General features: G+C 64.6%; 6 protein-coding genes across 6 annotated transcripts; 2 read left to right on the plus strand and 4 right to left on the minus strand.

Moving 5' to 3' along the window:
• Nucleotides 1-555: 555 nt before the first annotated feature.
• Nucleotides 556-2,181, minus strand: CHLRE_12g520700v5 (uncharacterized protein). Its single transcript, XM_001696872.3, has 2 exons — nt 1,673-2,181; nt 556-1,370 (listed from the first exon to the last, which is right to left on the minus strand). Exon 1 carries the CDS (start codon nt 2,117-2,119, stop codon nt 1,685-1,687), a length of 435 nt encoding a protein of 144 aa, XP_001696924.2. The 5' UTR covers nt 2,120-2,181; the 3' UTR covers nt 556-1,370; nt 1,673-1,684.
• Nucleotides 2,182-2,446: 265 nt separating this feature from the next.
• On the minus strand, nt 2,447-4,161 carry CHLRE_12g520750v5 (uncharacterized protein). The gene has a single exon (XM_001696871.2). The coding sequence runs from the start codon at nt 4,029-4,031 to the stop codon at nt 2,799-2,801; it is 1,233 nt and encodes a 410-aa protein (XP_001696923.1). The 5' UTR covers nt 4,032-4,161; the 3' UTR covers nt 2,447-2,798.
• Nucleotides 4,162-4,215: 54 nt separating this feature from the next.
• Nucleotides 4,216-6,511, minus strand: CHLRE_12g520800v5 (uncharacterized protein). The gene is made up of 3 exons (XM_001696870.2): nt 6,114-6,511; nt 5,524-6,051; nt 4,216-5,066 (listed from the first exon to the last, which is right to left on the minus strand). The coding sequence occupies exons 1-2, from the start codon at nt 6,234-6,236 to the stop codon at nt 5,533-5,535; spliced, it is 642 nt and encodes a 213-aa protein (XP_001696922.1). The 5' UTR covers nt 6,237-6,511; the 3' UTR covers nt 4,216-5,066; nt 5,524-5,532.
• A 2,130-nt stretch (nt 6,512-8,641) lies between these two features.
• CHLRE_12g520850v5 (uncharacterized protein) lies at nt 8,642-10,473 on the plus strand. Its single transcript, XM_043068376.1, has 4 exons — nt 8,642-8,722; nt 8,797-8,894; nt 8,962-9,058; nt 9,375-10,473. The coding sequence occupies exons 1-4, from the start codon at nt 8,703-8,705 to the stop codon at nt 9,583-9,585; spliced, it is 426 nt and encodes a 141-aa protein (XP_042918471.1). The 5' UTR covers nt 8,642-8,702; the 3' UTR covers nt 9,586-10,473.
• Nucleotides 10,474-10,521: 48 nt separating this feature from the next.
• Nucleotides 10,522-13,123, plus strand: CHLRE_12g520900v5 (uncharacterized protein). The gene is made up of 2 exons (XM_043068377.1): nt 10,522-10,824; nt 10,887-13,123. The coding sequence occupies exons 1-2, from the start codon at nt 10,579-10,581 to the stop codon at nt 12,495-12,497; spliced, it is 1,857 nt and encodes a 618-aa protein (XP_042918472.1). The 5' UTR covers nt 10,522-10,578; the 3' UTR covers nt 12,498-13,123.
• A 5-nt stretch (nt 13,124-13,128) lies between these two features.
• CHLRE_12g520950v5 (uncharacterized protein) lies at nt 13,129-18,438 on the minus strand. Its single transcript, XM_001696869.2, has 11 exons — nt 18,153-18,438; nt 17,998-18,077; nt 17,604-17,823; nt 17,252-17,464; nt 16,991-17,076; nt 16,652-16,801; nt 16,246-16,492; nt 15,849-16,035; nt 14,513-15,623; nt 13,877-14,350; nt 13,129-13,710 (listed from the first exon to the last, which is right to left on the minus strand). Exons 1-11 carry the CDS (start codon nt 18,304-18,306, stop codon nt 13,459-13,461), a joined length of 3,174 nt encoding a protein of 1,057 aa, XP_001696921.1. The 5' UTR covers nt 18,307-18,438; the 3' UTR covers nt 13,129-13,458.
• Nucleotides 18,439-18,456: the final 18 nt, after the last annotated feature.

An 18,456-nucleotide genomic window follows, 5' to 3' on the forward strand; every position in this document is an offset into this window, starting at 1 on the left:
CGTGTCGCCTTGCGTGAGAAGAGCGTCGACGCGCGCGTCATGAGGGCGCTGAGGGCGCTGCAGGGCGGCCACGATCCCAGATGAGCGTACGTTCGTGTCGCGCCTGGCGGCACCGGTATGCCAGCCGGTGGCATGGGGCTGAGCCGCTGGCGGTGTGGCGGTATATATGGTGTGGATAGATGGGTCGGCGGCGGCGGCAGCGTGCAGAGGCGGAGACCGACAGATACGGTAGATGCAACGGCCATAGGGCACTCGGACTGTGCAGACCAACGCCTTCATGCATCGTCAATGGAGTCCAGCTCATCAGTGTGCGCATGGCATCCATCCTCCACGTATCGTCCAGGGGCGTATCATCCCCGCACTCGCCTTCGAAATCCACCGTTGCAACACACCAGCGCTCATGAATCGCTGACGGCATCAGCAGCCGGGGCTCCCACCCGCCCCCACCCCTCCGCTAGCTCCGCAAACGCCTGGCTCAGCCTGCTCAGCCGTACAGCCAGCAAGACGTGACCGATATGGACGCTATCATTGCTGCCGCCGCCAAACGCTGTATTGGTCTGAAACGGAGCTTCCCTAACATGGCCGCCCTCCAGCCCACCAACGCGCTTGGCCTAGGCGTGGGCAGCGTCCGCGAGCTGTACATCCGGCGCGCCGGCAAAGCACTGGTGCAAGCCTTGAACGATGGAGGCCGGCTCGGCGCCGTCACCCGCGCCATGCTCGACCTGCAATACAGCATGGCACAAAAAGTACCGGCGGACCAACTGCGCAAGCAATGTCAATTCTACATCACCAACCTCAAGCAACTAACCCTCCTTAAAAAGCCCGGCCTTGAACTAACGCACAAGGGCGCGTCGTACGTAACACACCACCCTCCACGGCCTCACCGCCCTCCTAAACAGCCTCCGCAACACGAGCGCAGACCCCGCCCTCCCCTTGCAGTACATCGCACCACTTCTCGAATTCACCAACGACTTCCGCAAGCTCATGACGCCGGACGGCACCCATCTGATCGACACCAATACCCTACGCAACACAGCGTGGGGCAAACCAGTGACACGGCAACACCAGTTGGCTCTCAACAGACTCACGCTTGCCCTCCACGCCAGCACCCGAGCACAAGCCACACGACACAACAGTGTGCACCCCCTGGATGCAACACGACGCGCCCTGCCCAATGCGCAGACTCTCACCGGCCTCACCGCCCCGAACAACGCCCCACGAGCAGTGGACTGTGGGCACGCTGCACCGCTTCCTCCAGCGGAGAGCTCCGCCAGAGGCCCCAGAGACCACGGCCGGTACCACAGCGGCTCCCGCCGCCGATGGCCCCACGGCAGCCACCGCCTTCGAGATCCCGGACGAGGGCGAGCAACCTGCGCAGCGAGCCACAAAGAGATTCAAGCTGCATCGATGCCCAAAGCCCGCCCCCGCACGTGACTCTGAGGGTCGCGGCGCCCCACCCGCCACCGCACCTACGGCCCTCACGTGGGACTCCGCAGCTGACCCGCTCACTCCTGCACACTGCACATACCTACCAACTACCGCACCCAGCCTGAATGGCAGAACCAAACGAGCCAACCCGGCAGGCTACCTTAGATCCTTCCTCCTCGGCCCCCCAGCCCCGGCCCACTTCACCCACCGGCACAAACTTACCCAGGAGGAGCAAAACACGTACCTGGCAGCCGTGTCAGGCGCGGTACATGCTGGGGTGCAGCAGTAGGTTCCAGTAGCCGCTCTTGTGGTCCGGGGTGAACATGAAGTTTCCGTTGCGGAGGAAGGTTGGCAGGTTCAGCACGGACTCGTACTTCAGCGTGGGAATCTCCATGAACAGGTTGGGGTACATGGGGTTCATGAACAGCCGCAGCTTCTTGCCCTCCACCACGCGCAGGCTGTTGGTGACGGTCGGCGGGCCCCAGCTGGGGTCCCACTCCCGGTCGATGAAGGCGGCGTGCGTTGGGGAGCTGGCTGCGCTGCGGTGGTTGGGGAACTGCACGCGGTGCGGCTCGCGCCCCGTCAGGTAGGTCTCCGGGTCGACTCCCGGCCCAAGCGCTTGTGCTAGCATCTGCAACACGATGCGCCGCTTCTTCCCTTGGCGCCCCCACCACGTTGAAGCGCACGCCATCCTCGATCATCCGCAGCAGTTTCAAATGGTTGCCCGAAAGCTCGCGGCCACCGCGCTATAACTGGAAGTACCGCTTCCACAGGTGAGCGCACGCCCGTAGCCGGCCTGGTTGGAAGGCTTCAGGGTCCCTGGCTGCAGCCCGCACCCGCTGCTCGAACACTGCGCCTGAGTCTCCGTCTTCTGGCGTCTCCTCTTTGCCCAGGTGCTTCAGGCTGGCTATCGCTGCTGCGTACTGGGCTTCTGCCTCCGCTAGGTCTGTTGGCGGCCGCGCGGGTAGGCACGGCTCCGCCGTAGGGCTGGATGCGAAGCTGTGGCGCGAGAAGGCGCTGGGGCCGGTGTGTTCAAACGGGTCTTCCGACAGCTCACACCAGGCGCGGGGGCCGGCCCCTTCCTCTTCCTCGTCCTCGTCCCCATCGTCGCCGTCTGACAGCCTCTCTGCTTCCTCTCTCCCGATCTGGCGGTCACTACCCCCACTGCTACTGCGCCGGTCTCTTGGCTCTCCGGCTCCTGTCGCAATCACCATGCACACGCACGCATACGTCACGCGAAGGTCCGCCACGGCCACAAACGAAATGCGGCTACCTTGCCGCCAGCTATAACCCATGCCTCTGCCGTTCTCTTCAAACGCATGTTGCAGGCCCGCTACTCCGCTCGCAAGTCTTCCGTCTGCCGCCTAGCGCTAACCATCTGCCTGTTGGGGCGGTAGGTTGGCCACGATCATGTCCACCGCCTGCTCCGCCAACACGTGCGGTTTGCACTTCCGGCCGTCTGCGAAGTTGCACTGCTTGCCGAATGTGTAGTTCCGGTAGGCCGGCTGGTTCCTGAACGTCGCCCAGAAAGCCTCGTCCGACACCGGCCGCCCGGCTTTGGCCCGCACCATTTCTGCGAGTCGCTGCGCGTTCATGGGCTGCGGCGCCGCCCCTCCCTGCGGCGCCTGGTGTGTGGCCGGGGCCGCGCCGCCTCCCGCGCCCCCGCCTCCACCGCTGCCTGCTCTGACGCCCTGGTTGCGACTGCCGGCCGCGCCGCCGCCCCCTGCTCCGCCACCCCCGCCGCCACGCTGCTGCTGCTGCTGCTGCATGGCGTTGCGAAGGCTGAACTTGGCGCTCTCCTCCTGCAGGCGTGCGAGCAGCTGGATGCCGTCGCCCCGCACCAGGCTGGTCCGGCGCAGCAGCAGGCCGATCTGCAGGCCCCATCCATCAACCCAGTGCTGTTGACTGAGCGGGTCGTGGATCACCACTGCCGCCCGCAGCGCCTGGTTCCCTGCGTTCGCCCTCCACAGGTTCAGGGTGTCCGCGCTGCCGCCCGGTTGCTGCTGCAGGAGGGCGGCGAGCGCCGCCTCCACCAGCGCCGTACCGCCCAGCACGTCAGCGAAGATGCCCACGAACACCTCGGGGCGGGTGTCGCTGGTGGTGGTCTGCTTCCGGGCTGGGCGCAGCGCGTCCGGCATCGCCTTCTCCACTGCTTTGCGCACGCGGGTCGCTGTGGCGTCGTCCAGCACGAAGCGGACCGCAGTGCACAGCCCCTCGAGCACGCTCCGCAAGCGGCTCTCGTACAGCTGGCATATAGTGTCTGCTGCCGCGCTGAATACCACCCGTCTGCCCATCTGCACGCGGAGCGCCGCGACCATGGCGTCTGCCAGCGCCGAGCCGATGTGGGCTACGCTGGCTGTGGCGCCGGTGGTGGGCAGGTCAAATTGGCTGCGGTCGAAAGCGCCTAGCGACAGCTGCGCCGCCATCTGGACCACTCGCTCGGGCGGCACCTGGTCCATAGCGTCTCCCGGGTGATGTATGATGGAGTTGCGCGGGATGCTGCGCAGTACGAGGGCCCACGAGCTCGGGTCGACCTCGCACCATAATCCCCCTGCCGCCATCATGAGCGGGTCCGGCACCCGCGGGGCGGGTGGCGGCGGCATAGGGAGCTGCCCGACGCCCCCTCTGCGACGATTACATTCCTCCAGCGTGATCACGCCAGGGGCGCCCCACCGCGGGGCGGCCCTGCTGCCGGCACCCCGGCCGTGCTCCCAACCACCTATCGGCTGGCCATGCTGCTGCCCCCACGCCGGCACGGTGGGGGTAGGGCGATCGCCGTAGCCCAGGGGTGGGTGGTACGGCGCCACCGACTGGTGTGGCGGCGCCCCCGGGTGGTACGTACTGCTGGTGCGCCAGTTGGTGTGGCGGCGCCCCTGGGTAGTGCTGCTGGTGCGCCGGCTGGTGTGGTGGCGCCCCTGGGTGGTACTGCTGGTACACCGGCTGGTACTGCGGCGCTCCGGGCTGGTACTGCTGTTGGGCCGGCTGGTACGGCTGGGCTGCCTGTGGGTAAGCTCCGGCCGCCGGCGGGTAGATAGGGTTGTGCCGGCAGGTGGTATGGCTGCGCCACCGGCGGGTACACCTCCTGCAGGTGGTGTGGGCCCCTACTCGATCCACCGGCTCCGCTGTGGAGCGGGGCTGGTGGCTGGGCGCGCTCCGGAGAGTGGGCAGCCAGGTCCAGGGCCTGCCTCAGGTTGGAGTGTCCTGCACGGCCGCCCGACTGCGCGGGGGTTGGTTTCCCGCTGCTCCGGCCACCGCCCCACCGCCACCGACCTCCAGCGCCAGCCACTGCTGCTGCTGCTGCCCCTGGGGCGGGTAGTCGCCGGGCCTAGCTCGCCTGGGCAGTGGCGTCACCCTGGGCAATGCGGCGCCCCTGGGGGGCCCGTCAAGCGCTCTGTAGCTGCGGTCTTCGAGCGTGCGCCGCGAGCCGTTGGATGCGGCCGGGTGTACCCCCTGCGAGGGCTGGTGCTGCCCTGCGGATTGGGCGGCCTGCCGGGCCCCGTGTGCCTCTGCTCTGCGTATGCGTCTGCTCTGCGTGTGCTTCTGCTCTGCGTGTGCTTCTGCTCTGCGTATGCTTGTGCTCTGCGTATGCGTTGCGTATGCTCTGCATGTGACTGCTGCTTGCTCCACAAATGCTCTGCCTGCCTCAGCGGATGCGGGATGCCAGGTTGCCAGGAGCCGAAGGGGTGCGGGATGCGGTCAGTGACAGCACGAGGCCGGAGTGTGGGTGCGGGGTGCGTTTAGTGCTAGCAAGAGGTCGCAGTCAGGAAGGTCCGAGGCGTGGGCGTCCAGTAGCAGCCAAACAGCACGAAAGCCCGCCCTGCCTGCTGGGTGCTGGGTATGGGGTGCAGGGTGCAGGCCAGCGATGCCGGCGGTCCAACCCGCAGCCCGGCGGGGCCCTATCTGGAGAACTGCACGCCATCCCATCCCAGGGTATACGCATCCCAACCCGCACCCAAATCCCCATCTCCCAAACCGCACCTCAACCTGCCCTCCAGCGCCTCCCGCAGCCCCTTCGCACCAGCCCCAGGCCCCGCCCGTGCCCCGCTCTGAACCTCCCGCCCCTTAGACCAATGGCCCACTCCGGTACTGGCTCACTTGGTGGGGCTACAACATGTGCTGGTTCTTCTGCTGCCGGCGCTGCTTGAACTTGGCGGTGACCTTGGCTGCAGCCAGGCGCTGCGCCTCAGCGGCAGCGTCCAACGCCGACGCGTGCTTGCCGCCGTAGTTCGCCAGAGCCTCAATCATGGCCCAGGCCTGATCCAGCTCCGGGAAAGCTTCAAAATCGTCGCAGACTGAGCTGATAAAGTTGGCGCTGTCGGCGACGGAGCAGTGCACCTCGCGGTTGCGCACGTACTTAAGGTCCTCCAAGTCGGCGCACTGGACCCAAAACTCCGTCACCAGGTCGTATTCCTCGCAAAAGGGCTCGCTGGCCTTTAGAAGTTCCTCGTACGCCGCGCTGCAACCCCGCAAAGACGTGAGCAGGTTGTTGAGGTCGAAAAAGTTGTGGCATCTTTCCACCAGCGGCTTGTGCTGAGCGCTCAAGTTCAACTGCACCGAGCTGCGGAAGTCCCAAAACAAAGGCTCGATGGCCTTGCCACGCAGGTTGTCGAGGTGGTCCAGCGCCTGCATAGCATCATATATATTGATAGGTCATAATTCATATGCATTGCCCTGCAACAAGGTACCTTGCGTTTGCGCAGATCCTCCTGGGCCTGCTCCAAGTCGGCGAGCACCTCAGCCTCTTTGCGGCCCCCAGGGTTCTGTGCTAGGTAGTGTACAGCAGCGCCGCTGCCAATGGTGTGCAGCATGCCTCCTGTTGAGCTTTCGCGGAAGACGGCAGCACCGCTTTCCGTCAACCGGTCTACGACGGCAAGGGCCAGCTGCCTGGGCTGGCTGCCAATAATGCTATATGTGACAGGTGTTTACGTACTTGAGCTGCAATAACAGCAAACATCAGGGCAAGCCAGCCCGGCCCCTAGCAGGTCCCATTGGGGGTGTTTCCATTCATGGATTCACCATCGCTTCCGCCTGGCAGTTCTAGTGTATTTTGTAGGTTGTGCAGCATTGTACCAGTTTTATACAGTATCACTTCAGCAGCTGGCACAAAGCCTTTGCAAAGCCTTAGTCTTAGTTTTTGCCCTAGGCCACTGCGGCTGGCGGCAGCGGGACGGACAGCAGCCCGTCGCGCGGGCGCGGGGGCAGCCGAGCGCGCGGGCGTGGCGGCAGCGGGACGGACAGCAGCGGAGGGAGCGGCAATGAAGACGGTGACCAGCGTGGGCCCCGTGGCGGGCCGGGCCGGGCACCCGGGGACAACCCAGTGCCGGGCGTGGTCGCGGCTGGCGATCCGCTGGCTGTCTTTGAGCTGGCAACCCTTAGCGCAATGCGCATCGTGGGCGTTGATCCCGGCGTAGGCAACTACCTGGTGGCCTGTGTCGAGTCAATGCCAGGCTTCTCACCGCACAGCTACAGTGGCCGGCCACGAGCCGCGCACGTCTGGCGTGGCCCTGATGGCCAGGCTCCTGGGCCTGCCCAGCCCCCACTGCAGCGACGGCGGAAGCGGTGGCGGCGACGGCAACAGCGGCTATGGCAGCGACAGCAGCGACGGCGTCGGCGGGGGCAGAAATGGAGGTGGCGGCGCAAGGCGGGCGGGAGATGGAAGGGCAAGAGGCGAGGGTGGCGGGGCACGCGCCAGCACACGCATCAGCGTGCCGCAACAGAACGGCGCCGCCAGCAGCGCGCCTGCTTTACCCGGCTGTCTGGCGCTGGCTACCGCCACTGCACAGGCCAGACAGGCCGTCGGCTATGGCAGCGGGCACGGCTAGAGGAGCAGCCGGCGCTCAAGCGCTGTCAGGCGGGGTTGGCAGCGCGCGGGTTGCGTCGGCAGCTGAGCATGACCTTCGAATACGCTACCTCTACTCTGAAGGTGGCGTAGACGCGGCGGCGGCTGCTGGGTCTGCGCCTGCGTCGGTGCAACAGTACGGGCTGTGGCACCTGCTGCGTTTCTACCGTCAGTGGGGCCAGCGGCGGTGGCGCCTGACTGTCCATGTGCGGACGCAGAAGGTGGGGCTTGAGGGGAGGGGACCAGCAGATGCACCCACACCAACTGCATTGCGCTGACGCTACACCAATGCCACGGGTACAGGTGCTGGAGCACAGGTGCAGCAGCTGGCTGGTGGAAGGCCCAAGGAGGAGGTCATTGTTGGCTGGGGCAACGCCAACACTGGCTATGGCGGTTGCATCAGCAGGTTGGGGCGGGGCCCAAACCGGGCACTGCTCCGCCTGCTGGTGGACAAGTACGCGCACCTGGTGGTGTACGTGGACGAGTTCTACACATCACAGGCAAGATGAGAGCAGACGGGTTGGAATGAGTAGACAGGTGGTCGGGTGGAAAGGATGGGCCTCGTGCACAGGTAGCCAGCAAGGCTCACACTGTACTCCTGCCCCCTCCCCAGGTGTGTGCGAAGTGCGGGCGGCGCTTACTCGGCGACGGGCAGCGCTGCCTGCAGGCGGTCGTACCATGGAGGGGCTCACGCGCTCACCAAGTCCAAGTGTGCAACCACTGCGGGACGGTGTGGGTGAGTCCACTTTGCGGGCGGGCGGCTGGCTGGGTGATGGCTGGCTGGGTGACGACTCAGTGGGGCTCAGTGGGGCCCAGTCGTGGGCTCAGTGGGGATCAGTGGGGATGACACGTGGATGACACGGCTCAGTGGGTGAGGGCTCAGTGGGGCTTAGTGGGAGCACAGGGAGCATCCTTGGCCCCATCCATCAACCCAGTGCTCCCACTCCGGCCACTGCCGCCGCCTCCACTCGCATCCGTGGCCCCATTTGCGCCTCAACAGGGCAGTTCGCATGTAACGGGCTCACGTACGTCGCTCACGTCTCTCATGTGCTTTCATACGTCCATGCGTCCGATCATGACAACGGGGCCCCACACACAAGCGAATGACACGACCCCACCAACCCCCCACCACGCCATCCAAACCCCCCAACCTGCCGGCCCCACCAAAAATCGGGGGCCAGGGTGTATTCAGCGCAGGACTTGGAACACACATTTGAGACAATTTGCGGACAGGTGAATACGGCAGTTTGTAAGGATAGGGTATTGATGAGGACTTGGGCTATCAATCTCATCCCGGTCAGGGGAGAGCACAGGGAGACGGGCAGCAGGCACGGATCGGGCAGGTCGGCAAATGGCAGGGCTTGTGGCACAATCCGGCATACGCGATGCTTTAAAATACAATAACAGCACATAGAAAGACCCCTGCTGGGGGCAAATGCAGCAGCCCGCTCGCAGGTCAGGCATTGGCACAACTTTCTCAGACTTGTCAGTAACTAATAGCGATGTGATTCATGCAACCATGTATACAGGACCTGGACGGACCAGGAACTGGCAATCAGCGGCTTTGAGCGGTTCGCCCTTGAATTGGAGTTCTTGCAGTGCCTGGCCAATCCTCTTTACATCAATTGTAAGTGTCTTGTGGACTTGAATTTGGATGCCAATGAAGCTAAGTAATGCGATGTCTTCGTGCGCAGGGCTCGCAACGAAACAGTATTTTGACAACCCAGCGTTTTTGAACTACCTTAAGTACCTGCAGTACTGGAAGCAGCCTGCATACGCAGTGCACATCACGTAAGGCGGAGGGGGAAGGGCTGCGGCCTATAGGGTGCCAGGGCGGGAGAAAGGTGTAAGGAAAGGCGGTGGGCCACGCGGTGGGCTAGGCACACAGGTTGGAGCACTTCAGAGTAACGCACCGGGGCACCCAAGCAGGAACTGGCTGGCGCCAAAATACAGCATGCACTGTGGTAGCTCTGCACAAGAGGACGTGGGCATGCTCCGTGTCGGTTTACGTCTTGAGTTGCGGAATGAGTACTTCTACCATACTTCATCCCCTCGCCCCCGGTCGCCCTGCCCCCCCCCCCCGCCCCCCCTTCGCCACCTGTATCAGGTACCCGCACTGCCTGTTCTTCTTAGACCTGGTTCAGGATGCGGACTTCCGCAACGCAATAAAGGATTTCTCATACGCGGAGCATATCCGCCAGGCACAGGACTCGTTTTTCCGCAACTTCCACTCCAACCGGGTGGCGGAGGCGGAGGGCAAGGCCACGGCCGCGCCGGCAGCAGATGGCGACGGTGGCGCAGGTGATGCCATGGATTGAGCGCACATGTCCTGCTGGTGCCGGTGCGAACACGGAACGCACGTGGTGTTGGCTGGCAGTAGGTTGCGCAGGGCGCAGCGGGGGTTGGACGGTTTGACAGTCAATCTGCGTTTTGGCATGATTGCATGGAGACCGTGCAACGTGTGTGCCCATGGCATGTGTCATACTGCGCTACGAATAGAAGGACAAAAAGCGAAAGGTGTGCACATTCAGGTAAGACACGTACAATGGTACCGTAGTGCGGTACTGTTGCTAGCTGGGGCCGGGGTTGCTAGTTGTTTACCCGTGTACAGCCCCTCGTCAGTGCCACTGATGAGGGCTGGCGGTGTTAGTACGTGCTGCGTTGCTGTGTAGAGAAAGTCACGTTCTCAGCTGACAATTTACAGCAGTGTGGCTATTGCTCAGCTAAGTTTCGCACACTTCACCTGGCGGACTTGGAGCGGCGCCGTACAACTGAGGCGGAAGGAGGTTTGGTGTAGGGAGGTGTAGGGTGCGCCCGGGCCATTGAAGCGGCGCCGTACCCGTGAGACGTAAGGAGACAGCCCTAGTACCCTAAACCCGGGTACGGGGCACAGGAGGAGGTGAGCGAAGTCATTGCTTGCTAGGGATGTACGATCAGGGGCAGTTTCGACTGGGGCACCAGGTCACGGACGGTGGTATTGGCGGTGCAAGTCAGGGGTGGTGCGAGCGGTGTTTCTGATACCAGGTCTGTCGCGTGATTTCGAGGCCTTGGGAGTCTGGGTGTTATTAAGAAGTCGAAAGCTTTAGTACAGCCGTTCATCTCTACTACGCAGAAACGAGGCCGACTGGACGATACATGGCAGCGCTCCAGGTCATGCCATGCCAGGGTGCCATGCACAGCACAAGGCTCAGACAATTCCGAGACGGCGTACATCTTCAGTCGCGATCCTTGCATACATTCGCATTATCAGGGTACATATCTGCCCATAAAATCAGCGAGTCGCGAAACACAAAGCACGGGTGATGTTCAAAATGCCTAAGCGCTCAGACTCGGGTCCGCAGGAAATCGAACTCTGGCTCGACGAGAGTAGCGAAGTTTCGACTTTGTCGCTGGTCAACCGTGACGGCAAGGCAGCGCTGCTTAACCCGGGGAGAGAGGAGGTGACCATGTTCAACGGCGACGGCAGCGCGGGCTCGCCGTTCTGCATCGGCGAGTCGGCGTCCATAGGCTACATGTCTGGACACAACATTGGCATTGGCTGCTTTGAGTCGGGCACCGTGATCATCGCGGATAGCCGGAACGCCCTTTACGCCCTGCGCGCTAACGATGAAAGGAGCAGGTGCTGGCTCCCAAGCAGCTGCCGCCCGGCCAGCTCGCGTGCCTAGCTGCTGACGGCAAGGGCAGTGTATACGCTTGCATCCGAGCGCCCAAGGAAGACTCACCCGAGCGCATCTTCAAGGTGGTGGTGGCGGGCAGCGGCGCCGGCAAGGTGCCCACGCACATCGCCTCGCTGCGGCAACACGCGCGTGCCGCCTGCATGGCCTTCCACCCTCCCTCCAACTCCCTCATCATCGGCACCGACAACCATGGCCTCTTCAGCGTCGGCGTGTCCGGCAGCAAGGCGCAGGCGGTGCAGCTGGAGCTGGAGGAGGTATCGGACGGCGATGACCTGGAGAGCACCGGTGGCGGCGATGACAGCGACAACGAGGGTGCCTGGGGCGATGACGGCGGCTTCAGTGACGACGACGACGGCAGCGACGGCGGCGTAGAGCCGGAGTGGCCCGGCATCCGCATCTCGGGCGTCGCCGTGGACACGCATGGCTGCCTCATCGTGGCGGATGCCTATGAGCGGGGTCGCGGCTGGGGCCCGGTGGGATCGCGCGCGCTGATCGGGCGCGTCAGCCGCTTCCAGCTGGCGGGCGCGCAGGCCGGGGCGTGCGTGCTGCGCGGCCGTGAGACGCTGCTGAAGGGCATGGGCAGCGTGCTGCAGCACCTGCACGTGCTGGCCTGCGGCTTCCTGGCGGCCCTGGCCTTTGACAAGCTGCAGCAGTTCAAGCCGGAGGGCGTCGCGCCCTGGTTCTGGCGTCTGCCGCCGCCGCCGCGCGATGCTGAGGGGGCTGGCACCAGCGCTGCCGCAGGCGCGAAGCGTGCGGGCGGCGGCCATGTGGCGGATGGCCATGCGCGCAAGCTCGCTGGCATGTTTCTCGGCGGCGGCAGCGCTGCTGACGTGGTGGAGTTGCATGTGGGCAAGACCGCCGGCGGGCCCGCCATGACCTTCTCCATCCATCGCGCGGTGCTGACCGGAGGCTGCAGCTGGCTGGCCTCTGGCCTGGCCAAGAGCACCGGCGCGCTCAAGGCGACCAGCGAGCAGCAGAAGGCGCTGGACGGCATGCTGCCGCAGGTGTTCGCTGTGGTGCTGGCCTACGTGTACTCGGGCGGCGTGGACTTTGAGGGCGTGGCAGCGGACCACCCGGCGGCGGCCCTGGCCACCGCCTCCGCTGCAGCTGGCGGCAAGGCGGCTGGGGGCAGCAAGGCGGCCGCCGGCAAGGGCGGCGCCGGCAAGAAGGGCGGCAAGGGCGGCGCTGGTGTCGGGGCCAGCAACAGCGGCGATGGTGCGGTGGTGGCGGCCGGCAGCAGCGGCGCGCTCGAGCTGGCCAAGGCGGTGGCGGTGGCGGCCGAGCGGCTGCAGCTGCCGGGGCTGCGCGAGGCGGCGGAGGCCTACCTGACCTCACAGGTCAGCCCCGACACCCTGGGGCCCCTGCTAACGTGGGCCACAGCGGCACCGGGCCAGCAGCTGGGCGGTGGGCTGCAGGAGCTGGTGTCGCGGCTGAAGGCCTGGGCGGTGGAGCACGAGGGCGACATGAGCGAGGCGCAGCTGCAGGCGCTGCCGGCGGCGCTGGTGAAGGAGCTGTATGTGGGCAGCGTCAAGCGCCGCCGCACGGGCAAGTGAGAGAGAGGATTACAAGGACCCTGCTGGGGGCCAAATGCAGCAGCCCCAGGCTACAGGTCAAGTGGGGAGTATGAGAACGCGGACAAGCACGGAGGCAAGGGCAATGAAGCGAGTGAGCCATGCCAGTAGGGGAGCGAATATTATATGGTGCGCTGGGATGAAAGCGATGTGAGGTCACACGGCTGGTGAGCAGGTTGCTTGTATGTTGTAAAAGGTGTGAACATGTAGGTGAATGATGTAACTGCGAGATATGAATGCGACATTGCAAGTAAGAAGGGACAGTCCGACCAAGCAAGGGTGCCCAGCACCCAGGTCAGGAGGGAAGTAGGAGGTCAGGAGGGAAGATATGCAGGTTGTGTTGTCGAGGTTAAGGTAATTTGTGCACATTACCATCACTACCATACTACCAAGTTGCGGGCTGGCTTATTGCTGCACTTGCTGCGTTGCCCGAGATTGAGGTTGAAGGGTGCGCCAGGCAGACATGTGTAATCGTACCGTAGTGCAGTACCGTTGCTAGCTGGGGCCGGGGTTGCTCTTATTGTTCACCTCGTCAGTGCCATTGATGAGGGTTGGCGGTGATGATACGTGCTGCGCTGCTGTGTAGAGATCAGGAAAGTCACGTTCCACGTTCGCAGCTGACAGTTTACAGCAGTGTTGCTGTTGCTCAGCTGAGCAGAACCAGCCGCTGCCTGGGCATCAGCACAGCACTTGATTAGCGTACCGTACGGTACTGCAGCGACCCAGCTTATTATGCACCCCTGCATGTCCACAACTCCTCAGCCGTGAACCCCACAAACACATGCTGCAAGCCTGGCCCCATCTGTTGTCGCTTCGTTTGCGATCCACACACACCAGGCCCGTCCGCCAGCCAAGCACGTGCCGTACACCAACATGCATCACTCGCCACAGCACACCACCGCCGCCAGCCACCTCACACTCAGCTCAACTCCCTCTTCCAGTCCTACGCCTGCCCCGCCTGCCCCGTCTCCTTCTTCATCACGTTGGCCTTGATCACCGCGTCCAGCCGCCCCAGCTGCTCCTCCAGCGTGTCGTACTCGTGGCTGACGTTGTACAGGCGGTAGGCCTTGACGGTGCCGTCCTCGCCGCCGCACACCACCACTGGGTAGTTGGGCGCGAACAGCATGCAGGACAGCTTGGCGGGCGTCTTCTGGTGCATCACCGGCTTCACGGTGGACAGCGCAAAGTCCCAGATCTGTGTGGGGCGAGGCGTGCGGGTGCGAGGCAGGGTGCGGGGTTGGTGCTTGGAGTACCGTAGGGTTGGGGGAAAGTATGGGGAAGCATGGTGAGATGTGTGGATTGCGGTGTGCCAGCCATCAGCGCGCGCCGAGACCCCCGGTCTGCCACGGTCTGCCACCCACCTCCAGCCTGCCGGTGGCGGTGACGGAGCCGAACACGGTGGAGTTGGTGGGGCACCACTGCACGTCGTTGATCTCATTGGTGGAGGCCTGGAACGTCAGCAGGGGTGTGTCGCGGCCTTCCTGCCACATGCGTATCGTCCAGTCGCCTGAGGACGAGATGAACATGTCCTTCTTGTACGGCGAGAACTGCACCTGGTACACGGGTCCCATGTGGCCCCGGTACGACTCCAGGTACTGCTCGCTGTACGACGTACTGCACTTGTGCAGCCAGCCGTCCTCGGTGGCGGCCACGTAGATGCGCTCGTCGCGGCCGGAGAAGTCAAAGGCCATGCCCGAGGTGAGGCGCGAGATGAAGGCGTCTTGCTGCTCCGGCACCGCGGCCGCCTTGGAGCCGTCCTTGGCGGCGGCGGGCGGGCCGCCGGCGCCACGCCGCGCCATGCGCTTCAGCTTCATGAGGTCGGAGAACTCCAAGCCCTGCGCGGGATAGCGTACGGCACGGCATCCATGCGTCGGTTACAGGTACACCGTGATAATGCAATCAACATGAGTCTGGTGCTTGCGCGCAGCCGTGCACCCCACAATCCCTACGGCCGCCCTGACTGGACGCCCACGCCTGCGCCCGCGCTCGCCTCGCACCTTGGCGATGGACCACTGCGTGACGCGGCCGTCTGTGGAGATCGACACCAGCGGCTCGTCGCGCTCTGGGCCGTGGTCGAGCCACTTGACCTTCCACACCGGGTCCGAGTGCTTGCCGCTGTGCACATCGCTCTCCATGCTGGGGGTGCCCTGCCGCGACTTGATGTCGTAGATGGCGACCGTGCCGTCGTACATGCCGAGGGCCAGCAGGTTGGGCGAGTAGGTGGAGAAGTCGAGCGCGGTGACAGCGGCCTTGACCTCGAACCACCACAGCGGGTGCTGCAAGTTCTTCAGGCTCCAGAACGCCACCAGCCCGCGCGGCTCGTGGCCCGTGGTCTGCTGCCCCGACGTCGTCGTTGCACCCGCCCCCGCCGCGCCCACCTCCCCGGCCGCCGCGCTCTCTGCCGTAACTGGCCGCGCAGCAGCCGCAGCCGCAGCTGCTGCGGCAGCGCCCGCGGCGCTGGACTTGTGTGTCGTGCTGAGCGGGTCGCCGGCGGCGCCCGCGCCCGGCGTGCCGCTGCCGAACGCATAGGAGCCGTAGCCAACGGCCAGCAGGTCTGGGTTGGCCTTGTTCCAGCCCATGCATGCCACGTTCTTGCCGGCGGTGAGCGGGCAGGACCAGTCCCACAGGTGCTCCATGCGCGGCGCGTCGTCACCCAGGTCCGCCAGCTCCTGCAGCAGCTCCTCCGGCCAGTTGCTCTCAGCCACACTCGCCGCGTACCCCGGCCCGGCACCGCCGCCACCACCGCCGCCGCCGCCGCCCGCTCCGGCGTGCGATTGGCGCACCGAGCGCGCATCGTCATCACCGCCGCGGCCGCCCTTGATGGACATGGCTCGGCTGAAGCCGCTGCGCTCCGACGGCTGCCGGCTGAGCTGCCCGGTTGCTGCGGCCACATTTGCCATGGAGGGCCGGTTGCCGCCGTAGGCGGAGCGCGCGGCCACGCTCTCGGCGTGGCTGCGGCCGCCCTCGCTGGGCGCAGCGCTCATGGGACGGTTGTCGCGGCCGGCGTGGCTGGCGGCCTCCGAGGTAGCGTCGTCGTCTCCTCCGCCGCCCATGCCGCGCATGGCCGACGTAACGGTGGCGCGGACGCCCTGCAGCGGCTGGATGTCCCTGTGTGTGCGCATGATCAAAGGAGGGAGGGAGTGCTCGTGGGAGGAGGGAAGCAACGGCACGGCGCGTGACTGTACATGTGTTGTTGCCTGTGCCGCCAGCGGTCATCCACTGACCCACATGCTCCCGCCCGCCACCACCGCCATTGCACTGCACGCAGCACACATGCACGCAACCCCACTGCGACGCAACCCCTCTTCCCTTGCGCTTTACTAACACACGCACCTGTACAGCAGCAGCTGCTGCAGGTAGTTGTTCTGGTTGATGGCGAGGTCCATGAGCTCCAGCGCGTCGGGCAGCCCCCGCAGCGACAGCAGCGGGTCCAGCACCTCGGGCGCCGCCTGCTGCTGGTCCACCGGCACACCGTTGGGCAGGTTGGCGCCGGACAGGCCTGACATGTTGCCGCCCACACCTGAGGGGGCAGCCAGTGCACATCGGCATATGCCCCGGTGGCATAATCTTAATACTTCTTACTCGCAGCCCCCAACACATCGTGTCCGCAACCCAGCTGCATACACGCATAATCCAATCACAACCTGTCCTCGCAGTGCCCCGTTCATGCCCGCTCGTCAACCGCACACAGCCCCGCATCCACGCCCCGAGCAACCCGCAGCCGACCCACCCGACATGTAGCTGGGCTGCGCGCCGAACGCCATGGACTGGCCGTGGTAGGCGGACGGGCGCACCATCATGCTCTGGCTGCTGGCGCCGCCCGCCATGGTGCCGCGGCCGCTGGTGGGGTCGCCCGGCATGCCGCCCGCCTTGCCGCCGCCTCCTCCTCCCGTGTACTTGGCCACTCCGCCCGCCAGCTGGCTGATGCTGGGCAGCACCGCGCCGCCTCGGGGGTCGTCCTCGGCGTCCGCGGCCGCCTGCAAGAACACGTGCGCACCGCATCGTTGTTGCCTCGTAGCAGCGCAGAGACAGCAGCCGGGCATTCACGTAGCTGTTGTGACCCTGGACAGGAGATGAGGGCTTACAGGCGGAGAGCCGCAGTCAGCGAGCACCGAGCGACAAGACACGCTACCCACCTCGTCCAGCGCGCGGAAGGTGTCGGAGATGTCCCAGGCGGTGGCCTGCACGCCTGTGGCACGGGTGACCAGAACTGCTGACTGCGCCTCGCGGCTCTTCTTCAGCGCCACAAGCGTCTGAGCCTCCGCGTCTACGTACTTGTCCGTAGCCTGTTACGTACATGGGGTAGGGTAAGGAGCAGCCGGTTCAGCCTGAGTCCATGTCACGTGGCCCATGGCGCCATACCTAACTTTGCGCCCCATAGCCTGGAAGGATCACCGACCCCGTCCGCGCTCCTTCCGGCAAAGCTCAGCGCCCGCTCAGCACCGCTCCAATGCCACCCTCCGCCTGCCACGCACATGTTTGGTGTGCAGCAGGTTGGCGTAGCGCCTGTTGGCCTCCTCCACCAGCTTAGCCTCCTCCGTGTCCATCGCCACCGTCACGCCTGCGGAGTTGCCAGGGAAGCAGCAGCAGCAGCCAGTCAGTAGGGCGCCAGTCAGTCATGCACGTCGCCTACTGCTGTACCGCAACAGCCCCAAACCCGCACCGCTGTTAGGACGGCCCCAAGTGGGTTTGGCTCCCAGCCTGCGCAGCCGGTCAGCCCAGCCAGCCTCACTCGCCTGTGGCCTGCCAGATGAAGATGGTCTCCGTCTCATGCAGTGTGAGGTACACGCTGCGCTCCAGGTCCTTCTCCGTCAGCAGCGGGGGCGGCGGCGGCGGCAGCTCCTCCTCGCGAGGGCCCCGTGAGGACTCAATCCCCGGACCCGCGTCGTCCCCCATGGCGGCAGCGGCCGCGTCCTCGGCGCCCTTGAGCTCACGGTGCTTCTTTTCTCCTGTGGACACCACACGTCAAGGGCGATGGGCTTCGAGCCATGTATAGCACTTACAGGAAGCATCGGCGCTCTCCAGTATCTCATTTCTGCGCCTCAAGCGTCGAGCGTCAAGCACAGCTGGTGTGCCTCAGGCTCTCACCCTCATAGTCATAGTCCGCCTCGCTTTTGGGCGTGTGCGTGCCGCTATCCGCGTTGCTGTACCAGCCCGCCTTCGTGAAAGCCGCGGTGCTGATGCGGTCCATGAAGAAATCAGAAGTCTCGCTGTTGGGGGTAGTGGTGTCGCCCGCGCCCCCCTTCAGTACCGTGGGGTTCAGCGACAGCAACGGCTTCGGCGTGCGGTCCACACCATCAATGATAACCTGGGGATGTCAGCGCATTCGCGGGAAGGAAGACAAATGAGTATGGCACGTGCTATTGTGGACACCAGATCCCAAAGCATCGTCCAGCAAGGCATATGACGTGCTCCCGTTGGGCGGACACGGGCGGGCCGCTGGCACACACCCCGCCACATACCCGTCGCAACCCCGCCTTACCTGCAAGCGCTCGTTCTCTGCGCCATTTACACTCCGATTGGACTGTCGCTTTGATTGCCGGAAGCTCCCGCGGGGCCCCCCTGCTCGAACGCCAGGAGTCCAGGACGCGTGAGCGCCGCGACACATTGACGCAGCTTGCACGGTTTGCGACTTACCTGATATGCTCGCTCGCGGTCCGGGCTGTCCTCCTGTGCTTGTCTGACGAGTACCTCCTCCGCCCCATCCTTGCGTCGTGCTTTGCCTTGGTTTATAGCCCCCTACTTGCGATTGGCTTGGCTTCGGAGGCAATGCCTTTTTCTGGTCCGACATTTTGACGAGTATTTGCTAAGCAATGTAAATCCTTTGGGACCCTGGCAGCGATAAGAAAGTCGTGTGAAGGCCTTCGAGGGACCGAAGTCAACTCTTCACCCTATAGTCCATACTGGTACTTGCAGTGTAACGTTTGTGCAATGCAATAAG

This window comes from Chlamydomonas reinhardtii, chromosome 12, assembly GCF_000002595.2.
Source record: "Chlamydomonas reinhardtii strain CC-503 cw92 mt+ chromosome 12, whole genome shotgun sequence".
Taxonomy (NCBI): Eukaryota; Viridiplantae; Chlorophyta; class Chlorophyceae; order Chlamydomonadales; family Chlamydomonadaceae; genus Chlamydomonas; species Chlamydomonas reinhardtii.

What these genes read in the sequence shown, in the direction of transcription:
- CHLRE_12g520950v5 (XM_001696869.2), bottom strand. Translation starts at nt 18,306, where the DNA reads ATGTCGGACCAGAAAAAGGCATTGCCTCCGAAGCCAAGCCAATCGCAA. An exon ending in GGCGGACTATGACTATGAGG is followed by an intron (nt 17,465 to 17,603) that starts GTGAGAGCCTGA and finishes TGGTGTCCACAG; the next exon opens with GAGAAAAGAAGCACCGTGAG. An exon ending in CGCAGTGGTCCATCGCCAAG is followed by an intron (nt 14,351 to 14,512) that starts GTGCGAGGCGAG and finishes TATCCCGCGCAG; the next exon opens with GGCTTGGAGTTCTCCGACCT.
- CHLRE_12g520700v5 (XM_001696872.3), bottom strand. Translation starts at nt 2,119, where the DNA reads ATGGCGTGCGCTTCAACGTGGTGGGGGCGCCAAGGGAAGAAGCGGCGC.
- CHLRE_12g520800v5 (XM_001696870.2), bottom strand. Translation starts at nt 6,236, where the DNA reads ATGCTGCACACCATTGGCAGCGGCGCTGCTGTACACTACCTAGCACAG. An exon ending in AGGATCTGCGCAAACGCAAG is followed by an intron (nt 6,052 to 6,113) that starts GTACCTTGTTGC and finishes GATGCTATGCAG; the next exon opens with GCGCTGGACCACCTCGACAA.
- CHLRE_12g520850v5 (XM_043068376.1), top strand. Translation starts at nt 8,703, where the DNA reads ATGCAGCAGCCCGCTCGCAG. An exon ending in CAATCCTCTTTACATCAATT is followed by an intron (nt 8,895 to 8,961) that starts GTAAGTGTCTTG and finishes CTTCGTGCGCAG; the next exon opens with GGCTCGCAACGAAACAGTAT. An exon ending in GCATACGCAGTGCACATCAC is followed by an intron (nt 9,059 to 9,374) that starts GTAAGGCGGAGG and finishes CACCTGTATCAG; the next exon opens with GTACCCGCACTGCCTGTTCT.
- CHLRE_12g520750v5 (XM_001696871.2), bottom strand. Translation starts at nt 4,031, where the DNA reads ATGCCGCCGCCACCCGCCCCGCGGGTGCCGGACCCGCTCATGATGGCG.
- CHLRE_12g520900v5 (XM_043068377.1), top strand. Translation starts at nt 10,579, where the DNA reads ATGCCTAAGCGCTCAGACTCGGGTCCGCAGGAAATCGAACTCTGGCTC. An exon ending in GCTGCTTTGAGTCGGGCACC is followed by an intron (nt 10,825 to 10,886) that starts GTGATCATCGCG and finishes TGAAAGGAGCAG; the next exon opens with GTGCTGGCTCCCAAGCAGCT.